Source organism: Synchiropus splendidus, chromosome 14, assembly GCF_027744825.2.
Source record: "Synchiropus splendidus isolate RoL2022-P1 chromosome 14, RoL_Sspl_1.0, whole genome shotgun sequence".
In the NCBI taxonomy this organism is placed as follows: Eukaryota; Metazoa; Chordata; class Actinopteri; order Syngnathiformes; family Callionymidae; genus Synchiropus; species Synchiropus splendidus.
Genome location: NC_071347.1, coordinates 10,755,522 through 10,778,364, shown reverse-complemented (window position 1 = coordinate 10,778,364; position 22,843 = coordinate 10,755,522). Strand labels below are relative to the sequence as shown.

Sequence of the window (22,843 nt, the reverse complement as noted above, 5' to 3'; positions counted from 1 at the left end):
CAGAAATGTGAGATTCATTACTCCCGAGCTTGTAGCCGACGGCGCCGAAGTCAGGCTGAGCTGAGATCTAAATTGCCACCAGATCTGAGCCGCATGTAACAGAGGGTTGTTGGGAGGAAGCCCCCGCTCGGTGGGACCCATAAACTCCAGCACTGAGGACCAGCACAGTGTGGTCGCGAGTATTTAGTGAGCAGTTTCATCCCAAGTCCTGGTTCTGATTACGTCCTGGTGTTCCTCAAGGAAGGAGGAGCTTTTTAATAGGCCTGTTTTAAAGTGAGCAGCCAGGAGCTAAACTGCCACAGGCTGCTTGCTCTGATGTCTTCAGCATGGGGCTTAACTAGCCCTCTCTTTCAGCATGTGAATCCTGCTGCTGCACTCGGGTTTCATTGACTACTGAAGTGGACTCGGACCTGGAATTTGACTCGGCTGAGTCCTAAAGTTGACTGCTTCCTGTGTCAATAAAGCCAGCCCATGCAGAATGGTGCGGGCTCCAGCCCAGAATATTCTCATGGTCACAGGAATATGAAATCCCTTTTTTTTCTTCTTCAGCTAAGCTCTCACTGATCCGAGGAAATTCCATTACGTGTGAGACAGCAGCTATTCCTCGCACTGGCACCTCGGCGGCGGAGCTGGCCACTCCTGGCACGGACAGTTAAGCTCCCGCGTTCGCTCCTTCTCGCCCGATTGAAGAGCTGCAGAATGTAAACTAGCAGAGACATGTCAGTGGAGAACAGAAAGGATGGTGGAGACAGGGAACACAAAGCCGAGACACTGGCCAAGAACGGTCAGGTGGCGGAGGAAGTGACGCCGCAGGTGGACAGGGAGCTGCCAGGATCAGAGGAAACATTTATATCACCTCTGAACTAAAAAAAATCTATACATTTAATACAATGTTTTAATACAAAGTTCATGCAGTTAATAAACAGCACAGGATTGTCAGCAGTGAGGTGAAGAAATGCTTTAGATTCTGAACAGGGCTCTTCAACTATTAGCATTGATGCTAATAGCTAATGTTTCAGTGGTTTGCCACATACATAAAGTCCTACAAGGTAATAAATAATAATGTTTTAATTTTAAGAACATTTCATCTAAGAATATTAGTACAGTGGTACCTCGGTTTTCGAACGTCCCGGACTTCCTGGAAGAAATCGGAGTTCGAACAAAAATTTTTAGATTTTTTCGCTTCGGATTTTGAACGAAAATCCAGAACTCGAACGGCCCCGGAAAAACATAACGTGCGGACCGATCAGCTGACCCAAAGTGCCTTGTTATTGTGTATAACGCAGCCTCTGCATGCAGATGTGTCCCGTTAGCTACATTTACTGACTGTTTTTTCTTCATATTGAGGTGTAAAACCTTTCTGGACCGTGGTAGAGTGTCACAGGGGAGGTGCTCCTCGACACCTCCGAGGCTGGAGCGCACACTCCAGGGTTTGATGTCCTGTTGTGGGCTGGAGCTGGGACAGGGATGAGGCGAGTCTGGGACAGAGCGTTACTTGGTTTATGACTTTGTCACAGCCAAACTGCACAGAAGCGCACATTCAGAGCTGGACACGCACCGGGCACCTCTTCACTTCTGGAGAGACGTCACTCACTCGGCAACCCCTCCCACATGCAGCGGCCACACACATAGAGGAACAGCGCACCTGCAGCAGACACTCTACATTCACTCCTACAAAAGACTATTTTAAGGCTTGGAACGCATTATTTCTTTTTCCATTCATTGTCATGGGAAACATCGATTCAGATTTCGAACAAATCGCTTCTCGAACAGCCGTCTGGAACGGATTGTGGTCGAGAACTGAGTTACCACTGTATTCTGATCTGACCACCTTCTAAACCATTTCTGTTCGACATTGTTTTCCTCAAATTAGATGACTGGGTTTTGAATCATATCTTCAGGGCGTGATGGCGATGGGACATGGAAAAAAAAGATTATTACTAGGGAGAGGAAGTTCATTTCGACCTCGGTCACCTGCAGTCACATTAAGCTCACTGTAATCAATGTTTTTTTAAACAATAAATATATCTAATTATATAGATAAAATAATTTTTGAAAGATGAAAGTTCAAATGAGCCCACTGGCTGAGTCTGCACTAACAGCTAAATGCTTTACTTGAGATTTACCTTGAAAAACAAAAGAAATTATACGTCAGACACTGGAGAATGTTTGAGAAACACCTGCTTTCACATCCACATACCTGGGGGCGGTACAGTATGAGGCGCGACATGTACTGGCGGTCGACGTGACTGAACCAAATGTCTTGGCTACATGTATTGCAGTAATGTGTATAAACACATACGGATTGCTCAGAACATTGTGAGGAGCAAACCAGATGTTAGCAAAGTACAGGCTGGGGGGTCACACGTGGTCCCACCAGCATTTATCTGGCCCTCATTGGGTCTCAGCAAAAACACAAAACAAATTCATAACTCATTTGTTTGTTAAATTTCAGGTCTCCACATTCTTTTTTCTCTACCTGTTTTTCTTCCCCCTTAGCTATAAAAAATAATATATTAATATATTTTGAAATTATGAAATTATTAACTAGTTCATTGAAATCATACTGACATGTTTTAAAAGCTTTTCAGCACTGAAAAACACTTAACATTTATGCTTTATCTAGAGAATCTCCCAATAAAATGGGTATGAAATAAAATAAAATAGAATCAAACAATGTATTTTAAGCATATAATGTTAAAGCCTAATTACACTTTTCCCTTTTTTATCTGTGTTTCACAATATTCAAGCAACAAAATTGAAGATACTGCAAACACAAAGTTTAAAGCCTTCTGTATTTCAACCCAAACCTTCACACATCCTTCATCTGATGCAGGGACTTGAAATGAGGATGAGAAGTTTCAATTTTTAACCACTCATGTTGTTTCTAGCAAACACAAAGCTTAAATGCATGAATCAGAAAAGTGAAGGGACTTCACACGTTTCTGATCCTCAAACATTTGCTTCAAAGCACGGCGGGAGTCCTCCGACGGTTCATCTCAGCGGAAGCAGTCAGTTTAATAAATAAGTGAGAGCAGCATCATCCGTGTCTGCTGCTGGTGAGGGGTGGGGCGGTGGGGATGGAGGGAAGAGCGGAGGATGAAACATCGACATCGATTGTTGGGTGCAGAGCAGCAGGCCTGCAGCAAGAGACTCACACATCTGAGTCGAATCACACAAACAGAAGATGACAGACGGCAGCGCACGAAGAGACGTCTGAAAATATGTTTGATCCCATTGTGAGTATGTGAGTGTTTATTCTGACTTGCACGGGGAGTAGCAAGCTTTTCTAGATGGTTTGTTTAGGACAAATTCTCAAACGCCATCTTTACAAATGAATCATGTTTTAATCATTCGGCTGCATTTTAATCTAATAATTAAATGTATTATTTTTGAGAAAGTTCTTAATATAAGTAATTATTAATGGAAGGAACTTTAAAAGAAAAACTCATATATGTTTGGTAAACCTTTCCAGCAGTAAAGCACAGCTTGTTAGCACACCATAAAGTTGATTTATGATTAGAAGATTAACACAGAATTAAAAACGATAAGACAATGATTAAATAAATCCAGAGATTTATTTAGGATTAAAAATTAACATTGGTCGCTGATACGTCTAAGCATCCATTATGAGGATTTCTGAGACCTCATGGGGTAGTGCTGGTAAAATAAAAGAAGGTAAAAGACCATAAAATAACCAAGTTTGTCGATGCTTTTTAAATTTTATTTGTATTTATTTATTCTTATTTTTGAGTTGAAGCTTTCGGCTTCAAACTCAGATGTTTACAACGTGTTTTAAACATTGATATTACAATAAAGAATTATAGGAAAAAAAATGTAGGAACAATAAGTAGTTTAAAAAATTGTTCCAATAAAATTAATGTATGATATAGTTGTGAAAATATCACTATAGAAAAAGCAGAAAAGTTACAAAATAGAGTTGTATAATATAGTGAAACAGAATGATGTTCAGTGTTCGACTTGCAGAAAGTTTTGATTTCAACGATCAATCCCAAAATAGCTTTTCATAAATGAGTGTGCTTTTGTGTCTTCAGATCAAACAAGGTTCTCTTCCACTTCCTGGAGCGAGTGAGCGCCGACGTTAATGAAAGGCAGAGGAAATGACCTCAGGATGGATTGTTTTAGTCTCGCACACGCAGACTCACACACACTTGTCCCATTGTTGTCTGGCCAGAGTTCCAGCTCACAGAGGCTGTCTTCACTTCGCTCTTCTGTGGTGTAAACACCTTCTGGAGTGAATTACAGCCCAATGAACAAGGAGGACGTGATATTTACTTCTGGAGCTGCTTTCAGAGGAGAAATGCAGCTAAAAATAAAAGTGCTGTCCAAATGCGATTTGGCAGGGTTGAGTAAAAAGCAAAAAAAACTCTGTGAGAACGCAAGATACCAGGTCACAAAAAGCAGCCTGCAGACCTCAGCTTTACTGATTTACTATCTCATTGTCTGAAACTTCCAACAGTAAACAAAGGCACTTCCATCTGTTGCCTCCACTGCTCAAGCACAGCTGCCCCCACCTGAAGCCCAGCGTTTCCCTGGGGTCTCATTTGTTTGTCGCTTGTGCAGAAAAAGACTTTTTCCAGAGAGTTTGAGTGCGGACCTTTAATATACAACTGAGTAATCATCCTTTCATAGTAAATATATAACCTTGCCATGGAGTCACTTTCTATGCATTTATTTATATCCTGTTTTGTGTTGAGCGCCTACAAATTTAAACTCTAAACCACAGTACAAGTTGGCATCAGGTCACTTAAAAACTGGAGACCATATTCACAATTGTCCTCACATCGAGGTCCATTGCAGAAATGACTCTAAAATACAAAGTAAACATTTGCATATTCAATGTTGCATTTGTGTTGAGTGGACTTGGAGGAACACTGTAATTAGTTCTCAGGCCTGTTTGGGAACAATGGGAACGGTTTTAGAATGCACAATTTGGTGTCTGTTTTTCTGCCACTGGCACCACGTTACTCAAACCAGCTCTGTATGTTTTTTCCAGAAACAACAGCTATAACAGTCGGAATGAAACAACAGGCAATATAAAACATTTTGAGGGATGACATCAGGGCACTGAGATTTAGGGGGCGCCTTTGTAGACGGAGATGGGAAAACATAGGAGTAACATCCGACTTAGAACCTGCTCAACTTTCGTCCACCCGTACTTACGACCACGGCCAGCAGATGCTCATTTTTTTATTCAATGTCTGGCACCGCAGCACGTAGCAGCCCGGCAACACGTACGACAGTTACAGCAGCAGAGTATCCAGCATCTCACTCTCACACAGTGATCTACCACTACAGTAGCACCTATAACCCTCGTGTCGCCTATTTTGAATGGCATTCAACTTACGTCCAATCTGAGTTACGACCGGTCAGTCGAAACCGATCCCGGTCGTAAGTCGGATGTTACTTATATTTTCATGAGTAATGTTCAAATAAGACCCTCATATTCCATTGATTCATCCCCCCATTACACATTGCCTTCTCTGTCCCTGAATGCTTTCTGGGTGGAGAAAGAGCTGAGCCAAAAGAAAAGGCTCTCACAGAACCCCTCAATATACAGTACATTCCCCCTGTCACCTGTGGTCACCAGCTTGGTATCGAACTATGAGGAATTTTAAATTCACCATGTTTTGTGATATAAGAAGAAGAAACAAGGAATCCGAGGACGGAAACACACAACGGTTCTAGTGCTGGGCGGGCTCAATCAATAAGAGGACTAGGCAAGGCACGAATGGTGCAGTAAAAACAAAGGGAGTCGGCGCTTCTTAAGACTCTGAAAATGCTAAAGAGGCTTGTGACAGACAGAATAAACTAGAGGAGGAGATGAATGTCCGCGCTGTAAACCAGATTAGGAATTACTTATTTGTAATCAATTTAAGAGTCAAAATTAACTAAATCTACTTACAGATCGACCTCTTTTTTGCTGATTAAGAAAGTCTGTCTTGTGGAGCTCGATTTAATGTGGCAGTCCACATTAAACTGCTGGGTGAGACAGTTCTTCCCCCACCGGTGAGGGAGGAAGGTGGCCTGGTCTTTTGTTCCATGGTCAGTGGCTTAACAGCCACCTGTGTTCAGACACTATTACATCACGACCATAACCAATGTTCAGCAATCTTGAGTTTGATTATTGGCTCTGGCCCCTCGGAATAATTCTTGGCAAATGTTCCTACCCTGCGGGCCACTATTAAAAGGTATGGACCACCCCGGCAGGCTGGGAACACCTCATGGGAGCTGCTGTTCTGGCAGGGACTTGCAAGAGAGGCAGCCATCTTTATAAGCCATTATTTAATCTGTATTGCAGGGAATGTTTTTGTTTCGTGTTTCTGTGGCAGTTACATTAAGAACTGAAGTAGCCCAACATGCCCGACAGAGTTTCCAGGGGTTTGATAGGAAGTCAAGAGGAGAACTGGACTGAGGGCACCAGAAACGCTGACAGACACGAACATGAAAGTGCCAACTCAAGCGTGCCACTGCACACATTTGCCTCCTTGATGCTGCCTCTTTACATCAACAAAGGTCCAGCCAAACCTCATGTCTGCGCCGTAAAAACACAGGGTTAAACCAGTTGTGCAGGTCAGCCACGGGTGCACAAACACACTCTCGGATCATACAACAGTGGCCACACAATTGTTTCAAACCTTGCTTTTCCCCTCACTCTTTGTACTGCTTCACTGCGAGTTGCAACAAGTCAGCTGCTATAATACATGTTTTCAGTCTTGAATGGTAGATTGGTGGTAATTACAGTGCGTCTCATGTCCTTACAGGCTTAAGCTCTTTACAGCTGTGCCAAGAATATACATATATATATATATAATTTTTATGATGGTGTTAACTCGAGTTTTGGCTAGATCCAGACAGAAAATGTGCAGTCAAGCCCCAAACAGTCCACGTATACCTTTCTTCCACCCCTCCACGTCGTCCTCCTCCCCTCTGTGTTTTCTCTCCCAGGCTCCCGTCCACACACACACACAGACTTTAGTGTTCGCATATCACTGAACACACTGTTCCCCTCATGTCTTGTGTTTGTCTTCTTAGCTCGGTATTCACCCCTGGACTGTAGGTTGCACAGAGCCAAAAGCCTTGTTTTTTTTCCTTTACTTATTATTCCTCCTTTCAATAGAGTCTTTAACTGTTGTTCCACTCTTTTTTGCATGTAGTCATTATCGCAGTCGGAAAGTCCAGGCCATCGGCGCTGATCTCAGCGTCCATGGAGGCTACAGAGTCAGAGTCATGGGCCAAACAATGTGCTCATTTATTGGCAATCCATTGATAGGTAATAGAAATGTATACAAACAGAACACAGCAATATCAATAATATTCTTGGTATCACTTTGTCAGACCAATTTGAGGGAGAAAACAGCCTGAAAGGTATAACACTAACCTTCATAGGTCAGTAGGGCTGGGCCGATATGCATTTGGACCAATTCGAGATTTTCCCGATGCTTGGGTGCCGATTCGATTTAAACTTTAAAAATGAATAAGAAGAAAAATGAACATCATGGTTTCCCACAGACATTTGGTCAAAGTGGTGACTGTGGTTGTCTTTGTGTATTTGTAAAGAGTATTTTACTTTGTTTCATTTCAGGGTTGCCAAATCTCTCATAACCGGCGTGAAACTCTCACAAAAGAGCATTTTGTCAGGCCACGCTTCCCATTTGCCTCGCCTTTGTAGCTAAGTGACTTTATATGTATATACTGTATATATTATAAATGCAGTCCATGGTGCGTTCACGAAACAGCTCTGTGACAGTTGGCTGCAGCTATGTGAATCCAGCAACGAGTTCTTGGATTATAACTGACAATAGTTGGTATTTGAAAATAAAAGTTTGTCATAAGAATTAAACTTAAAAAAAGCAGCTGTGTTGAGCAGGAGACACGCTTGAGCTCACCTCCCCAACTGTTTATCGGGAAACGGGAACGCATCTTGCCACCGTCATAATGTGTGAGAAAAATCCATTCCGGGCTGAAATATTGATATTTTTCCCCAGCCCTATATGTCATGATATCAAATGGATTTGAGGAGATCTGGTCTTTGTTGTAGACAGAAAATGACTTGGCCAGATTTGACGTGTCCTTTTGTTTGATACGACGCCACTCTGGCCATCAATGCTTTTAAGCGCTCATGTTTTTTGAGACTACATGCTCGTCTGTATCTTCAGCAGTTCTTAACACCCAAAGCATCAGAAGTGAATCATGGGGAAGTCAAACCACGAGGCCGATCTATTCTGGCCGCTCTCGTGCACGACTTTGGCTCGTATCAGGCTTCAACATGACATGCCAGCCATGATGGATGTGTCCGTTCCGGTCACATGGAAGCGCTCTTATTATTTGACATGTCCATAAAAATAGCTGCGCTATTTGGATGGTGCAGCGAACAGTAATCCTCTGATCTCACTCCGCACTAGACCACATCTCTCTCGTCCATGCCAGGCTGTCCAGATGGCTGCTAGGGATATCCGCCCCATCTGCCATCGCAGAGAAGCCCAGCGGCCAAGCAGATTACAGCTTCGCTGACACACTGATCTACTAGCATACCTATAGTGACTACATGAGTGTGATGTGAAGCAAAGAGGACAAGAGCTGGTGTCAGTATCGAACCCACTGGAGACTTGAAACTATGCCGTGGTGCGTGACCTCCCTCAGTAAAAATAGTGTTGTGGCAGGCAAACATGAACTTCTCCGTGCGGCCAGTGATCCAAGAGTGTAAATTTTTGTCTCAGAGGGAGGCTGATCTGGAGGGGAAGAGAGGGCAGTCTGGGTCCGCGTGTTAGAGTGGGGCTAAGAGGATTAGCTACACGCCTCTGCCTAGCCTGGATACCCAGAGCTGTGGAAATCCCACATCCCCCACCCTAACAAGCCCACCCACCCCCCATAAGACTCACCTCGCTCTCAAAAAATATGGAACACATATCTCCTTCCCTGATGGGCCATTAACCCGGGACTCGCAGCCCCCTGACCTATCTAATTCAAGCATGTCCAAATATGGCAATAAGGCAACCCTCCGCAGAAATATCTAACATAGCAACAACACAACATAGAAACCAGATTTTTCGAGACTCTTGCAAACACGCACAATAAAAGGTCTGGGCAGCAGCACACAAAAAACCACCACGCTGCCCGAGTTGACAATAAAACTCAGCAGAAAGCAGCTGGGGTTATTTTAATCGCAGAGAAGTCCCCAGGATGAGGGGTGCCGAAGCACTTATCTTCAATTTCCCCCAAATATTCCTCCAATAAAAAGCTTGTGGTTCGCAGACCTTCATAAAACGCAGCTTGATTCACACAGAGCGACACGTCTTTAGACGCAGGAACATCCACGCGGAACAAGAGAGGAACACAGCTCCTCCTGCTTCTCCATAAAGCACAGATGCTGACGCCACCACCGTGACCAAAAACTGTAAATGCCCCACGCTGGGTGGAGGAACCGGTGAGCAGGGCTGTTTGGCACATTAGCACAGGGAGAAGTTAGTAAAGCATGTAGTGCCGCCAGAAAAGTGCTGAGCCTTGTAAATGTTTCAATTTCATTATTCACTTCCTTCATCCCTATTTGTCAAGTCTTCAAGGAAACTGTTCACCATGGTTGTAGCTGCAGTTCATTTCGACAGTTGAACTCAGGTCCATTTGTCCATCCAATGTGATATATTTACAAGTTAAGCCACTGAAATGTAACAGTGAGGATGGCAATGGTTCACAGGTACGCGGATAACAAACACCATTTAAAAGGACTCAGCCTTTCAGCTGAAATGGCCAGTAAAGCAAGATGACTCAAAGAGTAGGAGCAAGATTAGTTGATATCCATGTCACTTCATGAGAGACTCCTCTTTAGCTCCAGATGTTGGTCGACTCACTAGATCCAACTCTGAAAGCTTTCCTTGGCAGTGAAGACGTCTAGACTCCTCTGCGTACGTGCAGGAGCGTTTAAGAGGTGAAAGGGTGAGTGTGTCAGGACTAGATTAGAGGAAGTAGAGGAAGAATGAAGCATCCAGCTGTGCCAGCAGCTGCAGGCCTGTCCCCAAAAAGAGGAATGGGGGGTGGCAGCGAAAAGTTCTTTGCCAGGGATCGGCACCCTGCGGCGCAATCAGTCCCATGTTGGCGCAAGCTCAGATCGACATCATTTCTACCAAGCAAAAACAGCCTTTAAAAAGCTCTGAAGTAGAAGGTGGGTGGGGGTGTTTCGGGATTGGGGGGTTGATGGGACTAGAGCCAAGAGGTGGTCCGATTGTATTGAAATGATTAATGATGGTCACCGACCTGCGGAGACCAGAGTTCAGACAAGTTCACAAACAGCATGAAACGGAAAATATCGACAATCGCTTCATCAAAGTATCTACTGGGGTGTAAGCCAAAGCCCGGGACAAATGGTTCACCATCATGGTAACTTCAGAAGTTCCTGGCTTAAAAGAAACCATGAAGTCACTCGCAGTTTTAGAAGAATTCAAACACACAGCTTACGCAATATTTAATTGCGCTAAAAAAGCAAAAGCTGTGTTTTTTTATTTATATATAAAAGCAAGTATTGCAAAACACATTATGGCTGCAAGTGATAATCAAACAATAATAATAAATTAGAGTCATTTAAATATCAAAAGAAATGAATTTGTTATGTTCCGTGTTTTGTTGTGCTTTTATTTAGATTTTTCTTGTCTGTGTTTTCCTTTTCCTTTGTTCCCTCTAGCTCCATGGCAGCGCAGCTGGAGCTGGTTGGACGATCAAGCTCACTGATTTCTACACCTGGGTTCCAGTCTGTGCTGCCAGATGGTTGTTCCACATCCTCCGGTAAAGTTCCCCTCGAGATCTGTTTCTGTAGCATTCTTTGAAAAACTTTGATTGTTCCTCGGTTCTCTCACCAGTTAATTTTCTGTCCTTTTATAACAGCGTTTTATAACTGTGAGCCAGTTGCAATCGAGCACTTGGGTCTGTTCACCTGCGCCAACCATGACAGAATTCTGAGAACAATAGGTAAATACGTTTCTGAGGTTATGTCTGAGTGGTTTTAACAGGCTTTTGCTTCAGAGGAAAATGTGTTAAATGGTTCACCACTTCAAAAGCTAGTGTTTTCAGACTCTTGATGCAAAACCAAACCGAAACATAAATTCCTCAATGGCCATTTTTCTGGTGCAATAGGGGTGAAAATATAAAGACACACAAATAATCAATGTTGTATTGATATTTATGCTGAGACATCGCGATACTTGAATGTATGATATTGTCTTGATAATTTAAGCCGACTATATCAATATTTAATACATAGATACTTGGATATACTGCTGGATTTTTGTTGTGTTTCATATTAATGGTTTCTTTTCGTACTCGACAGGAGAACAGGGTTTCATTCATTGCCAAATTTAACATGTAACTTGTTTCCATGCACATAATATTGAACTGTATTATCTGATTTCCCCCTTAAAAAGATGGTTCTTATTACTATATATTGCTGAACTTACAGTATTCCAATGTAACGTATCACCACTCCTGTATGGGGATACGTATCATATCGTAGGATACCTGCCTAATACACAGACCTATGGAGCAACACCACAAGTTTTGTTCTATATTATTTGAAATAGAGCTTGGCAAACATGCTAAAGCGCCTGCTGAATCGTCACCACTCTTTCATCTTGCAGAAGTCTACGGAGCTTGTGACTTCATGCAAGTGGGGTTATCCAAAATATGCCACCTCTGACTGGAAGGTGCAGCTCAGAGAGTAAGACGTCAAAAAGTCACTTTTGTAAACGTCACTGTTTAATTTCCTGTTGGCTCCTCTTTGACCACAGTTCATTAGTGTCTTTTTTAATCGTGGTGTTTCTGAAGCTCGGTGTTAATCCGGCCGTTAATGATCACCAGCGGAGTGGGAGTTTGACCGACACACTTGGAGGGATTTTATTCCTCTTCAACAGTTAAACTCCACTCGCCGTTCTGGTCATTTATCATCTGGATGTTTGGGCTTTGAAGTCCGGCCCCACCTCGCGCTCCACCTCTGCTTTGTTTCAGCAGCTCGACCAGCTGTTAGCAGCCTGACCCTCCACATCAGGAATCACTTAAGGCGAGGGGACTTGTCTCCATGGCGATAAACTCTGTTGTTGAAGAGTGCGGCAGGTTGTCAACACGCTTGAAGAGACTGTCATTGTCGACAACAGCGAGTGGACATTGAGGGGCCGCCGATACGAGCTGTTGAACAGCAGCCTGGCATGTGACCCGTGGGGTCAGGTGACCAGCCACCAGCTGTCGCTGCGTGTGTGGGTGTGTTTTCTGCTCCCGCATGAAAGTGCATGCTTCAAGAGCTTTAGCATGCTTGTCCATGTTTGTAGGATTTTTGTTTTGACCTACATTCGGCTTTCGACTGCAAACTAATCTGTGTTAATCAGTCCAGCGCTGAATCTGATGACAAAGCAGATCAAGACTAAAGAAACAATAAGATCAGATTTTCACTTCTCTGGGCGCCTGCTCGGACGCCTCCCACCCCACCTCAAACTCACTCATTCTGTCTCACTGAAAGCAGTTATTCAAGCAAAACTGCGATACCTGTTCACATACAAAACATGCTTTAAATATTACCAAAATTTGAATCAAACCTATTAAGCCCCATTTTCCAGGCTCAATACAGAGCTCTTTAGGGGTTCCTCTCAATTTCCAATGAAATAACCTCCTACAATGGTTGGTTCTCTTTTACTCTGCCTAACTGCAGCGTCTTCGCCCAACAAAATAGCGGTGCCATGTCAGGTCAGAATTCAATTGACTGGTTTAGATGACTGAAAACTAAAGAGATGGGGAAAATAGGACTTTAAAAATTCAACAATTTTTCTGCTGGATAACCGGGTTGAAGCAGCTAAAATAAGACGAAAGAAGAGACCTCAATGCAGAGTTCCAGGAGTGAGGTCAATGAAGTGGTGATAAAACCCCTCAAAACTTTCCCCACAACATGCGCCAGCACAGGGTGAGCTTGGCCTTACCTCTTGAGTTGGTTGCCAGGTCTGCCACCTTTTGAAAGGCATCTAAAAATGCCACAGCTGCCAGTATGGTGGTCCTGAAAGAGAAGGTGTCGTAAATCATCAATTTTCAAGTCAACACATCACCAACACATACTCTCAAAAGTGGAGTTAATGGTGACTATCATTTTGTTTTTTTAACTGGATGAATTAAAAAACACATTTTTTCATATTTATGAAAAGGTAGGACTGAACTGTTTACCAAGGCTATTTGTTTTCAGGGGAACAACAACTGGCTGCTCACCTGAGCTGAGAGTGCAGCTTCGTGGCCTTGGCACTGAAGTCTTCCCACACAGGATACGAGCTCTGTAGAAGAGAGTCACCAGTCAGGTCAAAAACAATTTTGTTCCTGTTGTCAATAATCGTCATTCCTTCCATCCTTTATCTTCCCATCATTGTTAAAACATGCCACTCAACTTTCCCTTTTCTTATGTCCTTCCTTCCCCCACCAAGTCATCCACTCCATCTTCCCTCACTTAACTTTATTTTCCACGCTCACATTCATTCTCATTTCATTTTTTTTCGTTTTCCTGCCGTCTTTCTTTTCTCACTTCCCACCCTTTCCTCTATTCCACCAATGTTTTTTGGAACTCCAGCTCCTGCAGTCATCTTTACTCTTCCCCTTTCTTCCATTTTTTTTTATATCACTAGCCCTCTCCATCTTTCTCTCCCTTCCTCCTTCCCACTCTCTACTTCTTCACCCTTTACTTTCATTCTATCTCCCATATTGTATGACACTTCATCTAGTCCTTGAACCTTCTTGAACATCACTACACTTAAATAACAGGAAATGTAACCTCTAAAAAAATACGTAAGTAAATAAAAATAAAATGTCAATGCTAAAAGTCCAACCATAAAAAGCTAGTTTTAACAGAAATTAGAAAACATCTGAACAAACAAGAGCAATCATGAATGAATGAATGAATGAATGAATGAATGAATGAGTGAGGAAGATAGGACTTGCACTTTGCTTATATCAGCAAGATTATTTTTTCTTTAAAAGCTCTAGAGGGGATCCATTCAGCTGCGGCAAGGTGAATCTCAAATGAAAAAGACAGAGGGGGAAAAGAGTAAACAAACATCTTCATATCTCAGGACATTCTGATCCTTCACATCAAAGGACAAACTGACTCAGCGATAAAACCACAGACACACTCACAGACACTTTAACTATGGAAGATAAAATGTGGGAAACCTTCAGCCGGTGACTGTATTATCTTTAAAAAAGACAGTTCAAGACGTCATTAAAAATCAAAGAGACTTCCTTCCTTCAGGGTTGAGAGCAGGCTGGTGTGCGTGCGCTCTGTGCTCCGACATGTCTGCGGTGCCGTCTCATCTAAAAGGTCACGATGACTCTGCGGGCTACAGAGTTATTAGGCTTAATTATTGGAATAGATTCAATTTCCTCAAACCAGATTTAAGCCTGACTTAACAAAATGATCTCCAGATTGGAGATAAACAGAAATGAGAATTATTTTTCTAAACTGAGAGACTGACACCACCCAAAGAAGAAGGTCGTGAACCTTCTTCAACAATCCTTTTCAAACGAATTTCATGACACAAAATCTCAACTTTTCATATATTAAAAAAATATATATATATTCTGTTACTAGTGGTGGGATTTTAATGAGTTAATTACAATATTGTTACAACAGAAAATGTAATTTTATTTAACAGTTTGCTCTCCAGACAACAGGGAACCTTTGTAAGTGCAGGAGTTCCTGGTCCACTGATCACACTGATGCACAAGACACGTGGCAGCTAGGATGATAACAACAACAACAAACATGGAGGAAGCCCTGAACAAAAGCAAACAAAAGCATCTGTTTGCTTTTGTTCAGGGATGTTTTTCACTACACAATGGCCAGGGTTTCCACTACTCTGAATGTACTTGAAATTCTTATAAAATTGAAATTCTTATCCAAATATTTTCAAGACATTGAAAGAGGTCTAGTTTAAATAAGGTGATATCAAAACTTGAATATAGACACCATGGTGGTGTATTGTGCCGTTGTCAAACTGGTGCAAAATAAACTATATTTTGTTGCTTAAATGTATGGATGGGTCCATCGTTTGATTCAGTAATATACCAAATTCAGTCAAATTGAAAAATGTGGCTTCTTGTGGCAAATATTCTTACGCCATTAAACTGTGATTAATTGAGATTAATTCATCACAGATTTCTAGATTTCTTTTTTAATCGAATCCTACCCCTAACGCTTACATATTCCCATTGTATTTACTTTCCGATATGATTTCTCTTCCATTTAAATGTCTTTTAGTAGCAGTACATGATGGTTTCAGCGCATTTGTGTCAGTACGTCTTGTGTCTTTCAATGATATTATTTTGAAACGTCAAGCTTTAATTTCAGGTCTCACTCCCTCGAGTCCATTTGCGATCATTATCTGCCCTCCTCCTCGCATTTGAGAGCACTTAAGTCTGAGAGACAGCAGAGGACACGGAGATGATGGAGCGGAGTCAACCAGAGTCCACATATCTGGGCTATATATAGTCGCAGGCTGCACTCTCCCCTGCTTATATTAACTCCAACCTCAGTCCCTTAAAGATGATTTACAAGACTTGATCCCGAACAAAAATGCTTCGCCGCTCACATCCAGACTGTTTGCACTCCACTCCTACAGGTGTCTCATTAGTTTGTGTGTCGCCGGAGCAGGAGGAGATGCAGCCAAGACAGCTGAGGAGGCAGGCAACTGGGGATACATGCAGACGCTGGCGAGGGAGGCAGGGAGGGGGGCAGAACATATTTCCCTCTTCACCCACACCCAGAAGCTCCGGGGGATGTGCCGTGGGATGAAAAGGAGAAGGAAGGAGGGAGGAAATCCTCTCCTGCCTGCATATTCAGAGGGGTGAGGTCAAAATGATGGTCCTCAGAGCTGCTGGGTAGTCATCATCTCGCTCAAGGACATTTCAAGGATCCTTGTTACGCCACACACACACACAGGTCTGAACTCCTCCATCTCCCAGCGCAACACAAAGACATTACTGATCCAATTTCTGCCACTGATCTAATCCAGCTGAATCATTTTCTGTCCCATCTTCACCTCCCACTCCTTTTTCTTACTTAGACCAGTTATATAACACACCATTCTGTGCGGTTTGTGGTCTCTTTAAGTGAGACAAGATTGCGGTTTTAAACACAAAGGTCTCGTCTGGGTTCTTTCCCAGTCATCCACCTTGAGTCGGGTTCAAAACCAAGGCTTTTGTTTTTTAACTGTGATCTGAAAATAACAGACACAAAATACTGAAGTTGAATAGCAGGATAACCATTGGAGTGGAAGATTATTAGAAAAAACTAAATATTAAAAAGCAATGAAATATGCTTCAGTGTCAAAGAATGGGGACGCGTGATCCTCTCCTAACAAAAACTCACTTATATAATCTTCAAAAGTAGTATTTTCAGGTATAAACAGCAGCAGGAGCCTGTAATGGTGTATAAGAAGAAGGCTCCTGCTTCTTCGCCTTAACAAACATGGCGCCTACATGATTCTTTTAGACAAAGACGATGAATTTTCATATTGGGCCATATAATATACGAGGGAAACAAAATGATAAAAGCGTTAATAAGATGGGGGGAAGCATTAAATAAAAAGACATGTAAGTAAGGGCAGGTTAAGAAGAGTAATTCCGCCACATCATTCACTTTATATGCATTTTATTTCAACACAAACCATAACCTTGCTATGGGCAAACCATGTATAAGGAAAATTATGAATTGCTTTTTTCCACTTCAAGTTGAGAGACAAAAATAACTCCCAAAATGGGCACATAAAAAGACAACAAAAAAACATTTCCAAAACTATGACAGGTTATTTTTCACATTGAACTATCAATGAATCCAAAAAAATCGGAAGCATATTGTAAGTTTGCAGTTCTACCTGATCAGTTTTTGTTGATCCTTATGAGGGCCACTTAAATAAAGGGTCGCATGTGTCCCCGGGCCACACTTTGACCAGAGACCAGGGTTAATAGATCACAGTGTTTCACAAACAGTGACACAAATATATGGAATCACAATGAAGGAAGTGAATTTTCTTAAAGGAAAGTGGTTGTTTGCACTTCAGATCTTCCACAAGATCCACATCAGTGTGCAAGAAGACGGCACCCACCCAGCGTCAATATGCGCTCCGTGTTTGGCACACTGACTCACGCACAACACAATCAGACCACAGGACTGCTGACCTCTTCCTGCTTGGATAGCACATCAAAACACGCACTCTTTCTCCTATGAAACCCTGCCTGCTGGGGATGGGGCGCTTGTATGCCAGCTCCCCGTGTCTGAGATCGAACACAAACAAATGCATGTTGAAAAACAGAAACCTGAAAGGTTGACCTCCCTCCTCACACAGCCTGACATCTTCACTCTCAGATTTGAAACGTCTTCAGGGGGGAGCTTAGTGTCATTTCCATGTGTAAAGGCTTATTACTAATATGTCTCGAACGTAACAATCGGCGGAGCTGCCGGGGGGTAAAGCTGCGAGGCTCAGCCAGGCGGCAGGAATGAGGTCAGATGTCTGTCTCATACAGTGGTCGTGGACACTGTGCTGACTCAGGGCTCCGGCCTCATTCATGTGGGCCGCTTATCAATACACAGACTGACACTTTTTCGAAGAGCCCCCCGCCTCTGCCTCTCTATAGAACACAAAAGCAAACAAAGCGCAAAGAGGTGACGGCTAATGTTAGGACAGACAGATCTGCCAAACTGTTGATGTCCAAATTGATTCTGTTTTGTCGGCTAAGAAGTTTGAATTGCTTCCCTAACTTTGCCATGGACGAATGCAAATATAGCAACGTGTAACACCTCATACATGTGGATTCGTCACTGAAGAAAGAAACTGCGCTTCATTTTCTGCATATAACTGAACATAAATTCTCAGAGTGAATGATGAATTCTGCGAATGTGAGGAGAAACTGCTATATTTTTGATCATTCATGACCTTCACCACTTCAGAGCCTATACCAGCTATATGGGCAAGAGGAGAGGGACACCCTGGACTCCCTGGACAAGTCAGACCATCTCAGGACACAGAAACAGACAACCACTCACACACAGAGACAATTTTGAGTATTGTGTTCCCATCCAAAGGTTACTTCATAGCACTGGGAGGACATACATGTCCAAGATTTGAACCTGTGACCAAGAGGTTTTATTATGATTTCTTAGGTTTTCTTATTGGTCACTCAAGTTTGTGAGCTAAATTCAAGAGTTTCCGCCTGGAACTTTTGGAACAGCACCCCAACAGAGAAGCAAGGAAACATGGGGCTTGACAGGAGTTTAGACATTTATTGAACTGGTGACAATAAAATGCTAGTTTTTAATCCTGACAAGTAAAATTCTATCCGATCTACAGCCGTCCTCATGCAGTCCATCTCTTCATAAGCCCGGGCCGGACGTGTGACTTCACTTTTGCAAGCAACGGACTTGTTCCTGTCATTTAGTTGTGATGTTTCGCATGGGATTTGTTAGTTAAAACACGCCAAAAAGAAAGAAACTCAAACAATCATGTCTAAATCCATGATGGGCCATGTGTTTCGATGTTTCCACTTCAGTTTAAAAGTTCGATCATGCCAAAGTTTATCTTTAAAAAAAGACTCTGAAGGTGTGACGTCTTTCATGGCGGTGCACCACCATTGTTTCCATGTAGCAGAAAACCCTGAAATCCCCTCATTCCTACTAGATGTCCGTTCATAATGTCATGATATATTAGCTGTCTGGATAAACCAGCGCCACACGGAGGACACAGCAGCAGCAACATGGATCATGTGTCTGGTTCACAGTTTGACAGGCACATGGAAGACCTAGCTGAAATCTTCATCCCAAGACTCACACTGTGATGATGGACAGCAGTGGCCCCAGCGACTTATAAATACATGATTCAGCTTCAGCCGATACGTAGAATTTTAAATGCACTCCTCCAGAAACAACTCAAAGACAGGTCAAATGACTTCACAGAAAACTGCAAGCTAAGCAAGTTGCTCTGAATCACATGTTCGCTTTAAAGTGACTTGTTTGTGTGACATTCAAGTGTTAGCAATTCTGCTCATACCCTCTTTACACTGAAAATAGTGCGTTAAAAGTTTTCTTTTTCTAGACGATCGACCCAGCTCCACGTGGCATGTGGATGCACACCCTGGCTCTTACCCCCCACTGAGATGCTATGTGGCAGCCTTCCCACTCTCATGCTACTGCGTACACAGCACACACGCTGAACTATGCGATAGCAACAACAGCTACAGTCCGTTCCCGTAACACAGTGTCTCGCAGCGTTCCGGATCCCTCACTTCTACCTCGGCACAGATGTGTCACTGTGTGTCACTCTCAATGGCGCATTTAATGCTTGAGAGTGCAGATATATTTCAATAATTTTCAACACGTTGAAATGTATTAAAAGTACCTGTAATGCGAAATCACAACTCAGAATCACGACATCACTTTGATGAAGATTGTTGATGATCACCAACTCGGTAGTCAGTAGTTTTGATGGATGAGACCCTCCAGTTTCCGACATGGTTTGCAATTCGATTGTTCTAACAGTGGGGGGAGCCAGAAACAAGTATTATCAGATGTTGAAGCAATGCTTTTTTGATTGATGGAGGGCCACAATTGGCCCCCGGACGGACTTTCAAAGGGACTATCTATGACCGTAGAGCTAAAACTTCGACTTTGTCTATTTTCCCCCCTTGTTTATTATTATGGTTACATTTTTGTAGTGTTATTAATACATTACTTTTGGTCATATTTGTTCATTACGAATATTTACTTATTTGACTAATGTCTAGTTTCACAACATGCAGCTTTGTGTTTTATGATTTCTGTTGCTTTGTGATGTCTTCACTGTTGCTGCTGTGACAAGTCCAACTCGCCCACTACTGAAATCTAATCTACAAACGCATTTTAACCAGCTGCAGCATCAGCCCATCGTGCAAGAGAGCGCGGACCGTCCACAGATTGTGTCCTGGTGTGTGACATCATTGCTGTGACCACTCAGATCGCCAGCTCGCGTGTTTGCCCAGGAACAGTTAAAGCATCGATTTGTATTGACTGTGAAGAACCAGGGGGCTGCGGGGAAATCTCAGTGGTGTGTCACTGTCAATAGAAGGGGCAGAAGCTGCGGCCCGCTCGGCCTGATGACTACATTCACACTTTCCATCTGCCATGGCGAACAACAACAGACCACCCTGGTTCAACTTCCTTGCCTTAAACCCCTCCCCCCAACACACACACACTTGCTTATGTATGTTAGATAATAGCAAACATATCCTCTTTGACCAACAAGTCTTTTATGCAAAGACAGAACAAATTGGAAACAGGATTTAACTGGTTACTACAATAGGTATTAAAAGGAGCAGATGATGCGATGGTGGACGTTTAAGCTGCAAATAAAAACAAAGAGGCTGTACAAAGCATTAAAGCTTTGGAACAAAGATTAAAGGCACAGACAAGCGAGAACTAAAAATGAGGTCTGATATCACAGGACAACAACTTAAACGTCGAGCTAGGGTGTACATGAAAACATTTGCGGTACAACACGAAACTTGGCTGTGACACAGTACTAGTGTTTCATTCTCGGCTACTGTCAAAGCAAATCAAAGGCCTCTTCATTAGAGCTTCTCAATTATTCATACATGCTATTCAAGCCAGTCTTCATCACTGTCTGTTATTGTGTGTGAGACCAAGTACTTCAAGTAGAGTACAACCGTGCTCTTGGACATCCTAAAAACGGTTCACTTAAAATGAGTAACAGCTTGTAGAGGATCAGCTGAATGTGATATAATCTGGATTTAGAAACATTTTACCTTCCCTTTTTATGTACAGACACTTGTGTTTGACTAAGTGAGTGTACATTTCTGTCAATACTTGAGCCTAACACAACCGGACTGACAGAAAACTCCGACCTAAAACTTCAACCACTTTCTAGTGCAAGAGCATCTCATCACCCGGACTTGATCCACTATTTCAGTAGTCTTTAACTGTTTTTCACGCTCGCTCTTGTGTTTCTTACTGATGAATCCCACTTCTGATGCCTTTGGTGTCAAGTGTGAAGTGCACAAAGAAGCGATTCAGTCGATGTTTTGGACGGAAAGCCCTATAAAGTGAGGGCTGAGTGATGCGGAGCAAAGTGATGCGTGTGTGGGACCTGCTTCACAATATGCAAATAACACAAAGAGAAACATGTCTCATCCACCAATGTGTCCCCCAGCGGTGTCTCCAGTGGGGGAGGCCCCGGTGGAAGAGACAAAGGCAGATAAAAGAATGATCGAAGGTACGATCAAAGGTCACATCATGTCTCCGCTACTTTCCGGTGTGTTTACCTTCATGTCGTTGACGATGGCCTGGAATAATCCACCCAGCGCTCCGCACTCCTTCTCCACAGACTCCATGCTTCCAAAAACAACAGCAAAACAGTCGAAAGCGAAATGAAAAAAGGTCCGACTCAATCAGTCATGGGGGTGATTGAGGTGACCCCACAAGTGCGGAAGGTGAAGCCGCAGTCAGCAGCGCGGACGGCGGACGCACAAAAAAGAAACGCGCCGCTCTTTGGCTCCGGGACGACGCCTCTCGGACAGCTACCGCCGGGAAACCTGGAGGACAGAGCGGATCCGCATGGTCACCGCGCCGGGTCAAAAACAAGTGCGGAGTTAGACAGAGGACCAGGAGGAGGAGGAGGAGGAGGAGTTGGGGTCCACGGCACCGAGAGGGACGCGCTCTGTTGTTGGAGCGCAGCAGATGTCTCCGAGCCGGAGTCTCCCGTAATAGGATCCATGGGAATGAAAAGGGGGCGGGTCAAGACTGCCCCCCCTTCCTCCCTCCTTCACATGAAGAGGATGATAGGAGGAGGGGACAAGGAGGGACACCCCTCCTCCTGTCACCCCCGCCTTCTCCACTCCAACAAAAGTGAAGGGTTTCTATTGGAGGCGCAACAAAGCGGGTTCCATGTGTGTTGACACTGTTCTGCTAATGAACGCGCAAGGAAACACTAACGTTGGGGACAATACCGCGCAATCATGGCCTCAAAACAACTCTACAATGACAACAAAGAGGCAGATCAGTGTAACACCTTCAATATAATAAACATTTACAGGCAGAATAGATAGACAGCTTCACGAGGAAGAGTGTGAGCCTCATTCTTCTTGTCACTTGCTTCTTCCACTGGTTATAAACCTTCTGTGGGTAAGAACTTTTCAGCGACAAGTTCCCTCAATACTGTGTTTAGATCTTCTGCTTTATCGTTCAGAGATGAGATCTGCGCTGAACATCTTCTGCTGTTATTCGGACAACTTCCTCCCTTTGTTTCTTTGAATCTTTCAGCTTGTCTATTTCCTCTTGCTGACGTTGCTGTGTCATCGCCACCATCTTGAGCGCTATATTCTCCGCTTGTTTTCATATTTCTTCCTCAAATTCCTTCATTTCTGAATCACTCCGATCAATTTTGGTTGGAATGATGTGAATGAATTTGTCCAGTGTTGCCATTATCGCTGACTCATCCTTGCAGCTCAGGTCTGTGTCACACAGTGATCAAGAAGCACCGCTTGATTTAAATAGCTTTTTCCGCATAATTCCGGCAACTCACAGCTCTCTGATCCGCTGTATCATTTCCTCTGAGTTTCCAACAAGATCTCCTATCGCACTTCTCAAAAACAGTCATGTCACACCCTCATTTTTGTCTGTTATCGCTCCAGAGCTCTGTGATCATCTCATCATGTGACTCCATCAGTTTACATGGCCGACCACTTGGTGTCTGAGTTGCTGTTGTTCCCAAATTCTTCCATTTTCTTATAATAAAACTTCTCTCTGGGAGTGAGCAGGATGGATAGG

General features: G+C 43.2%; 1 protein-coding gene across 3 annotated transcripts in view; it reads right to left on the bottom strand.

Moving 5' to 3' along the window:
- mtss1la (MTSS I-BAR domain containing 2a) overlaps positions 1-21,834 on the bottom strand; it is a 36,049-nt gene extending 14,215 nt beyond the window's left edge. For 2 of the 3 annotated variants that reach the window (XM_053886369.1, XM_053886370.1), the window contains exons 1-3: positions 21,340-21,833; positions 13,252-13,313; positions 12,972-13,045 (exon numbers count right to left, since the gene is read on the bottom strand). In XM_053886369.1, the coding sequence (XP_053742344.1) occupies positions 12,972-13,045; positions 13,252-13,313; positions 21,340-21,408 (205 nt within the window). In that variant the 5' untranslated portion in view covers positions 21,409-21,833. Of the gene's footprint in view, positions 1-12,971; positions 13,046-13,251; positions 13,314-21,339 lie in introns of all 3 variants that reach the window. The other variant, XM_053886368.1, reaches the window with a different exon arrangement.
- Between the last annotated feature and the right edge of the window lie 1,009 nt (positions 21,835-22,843).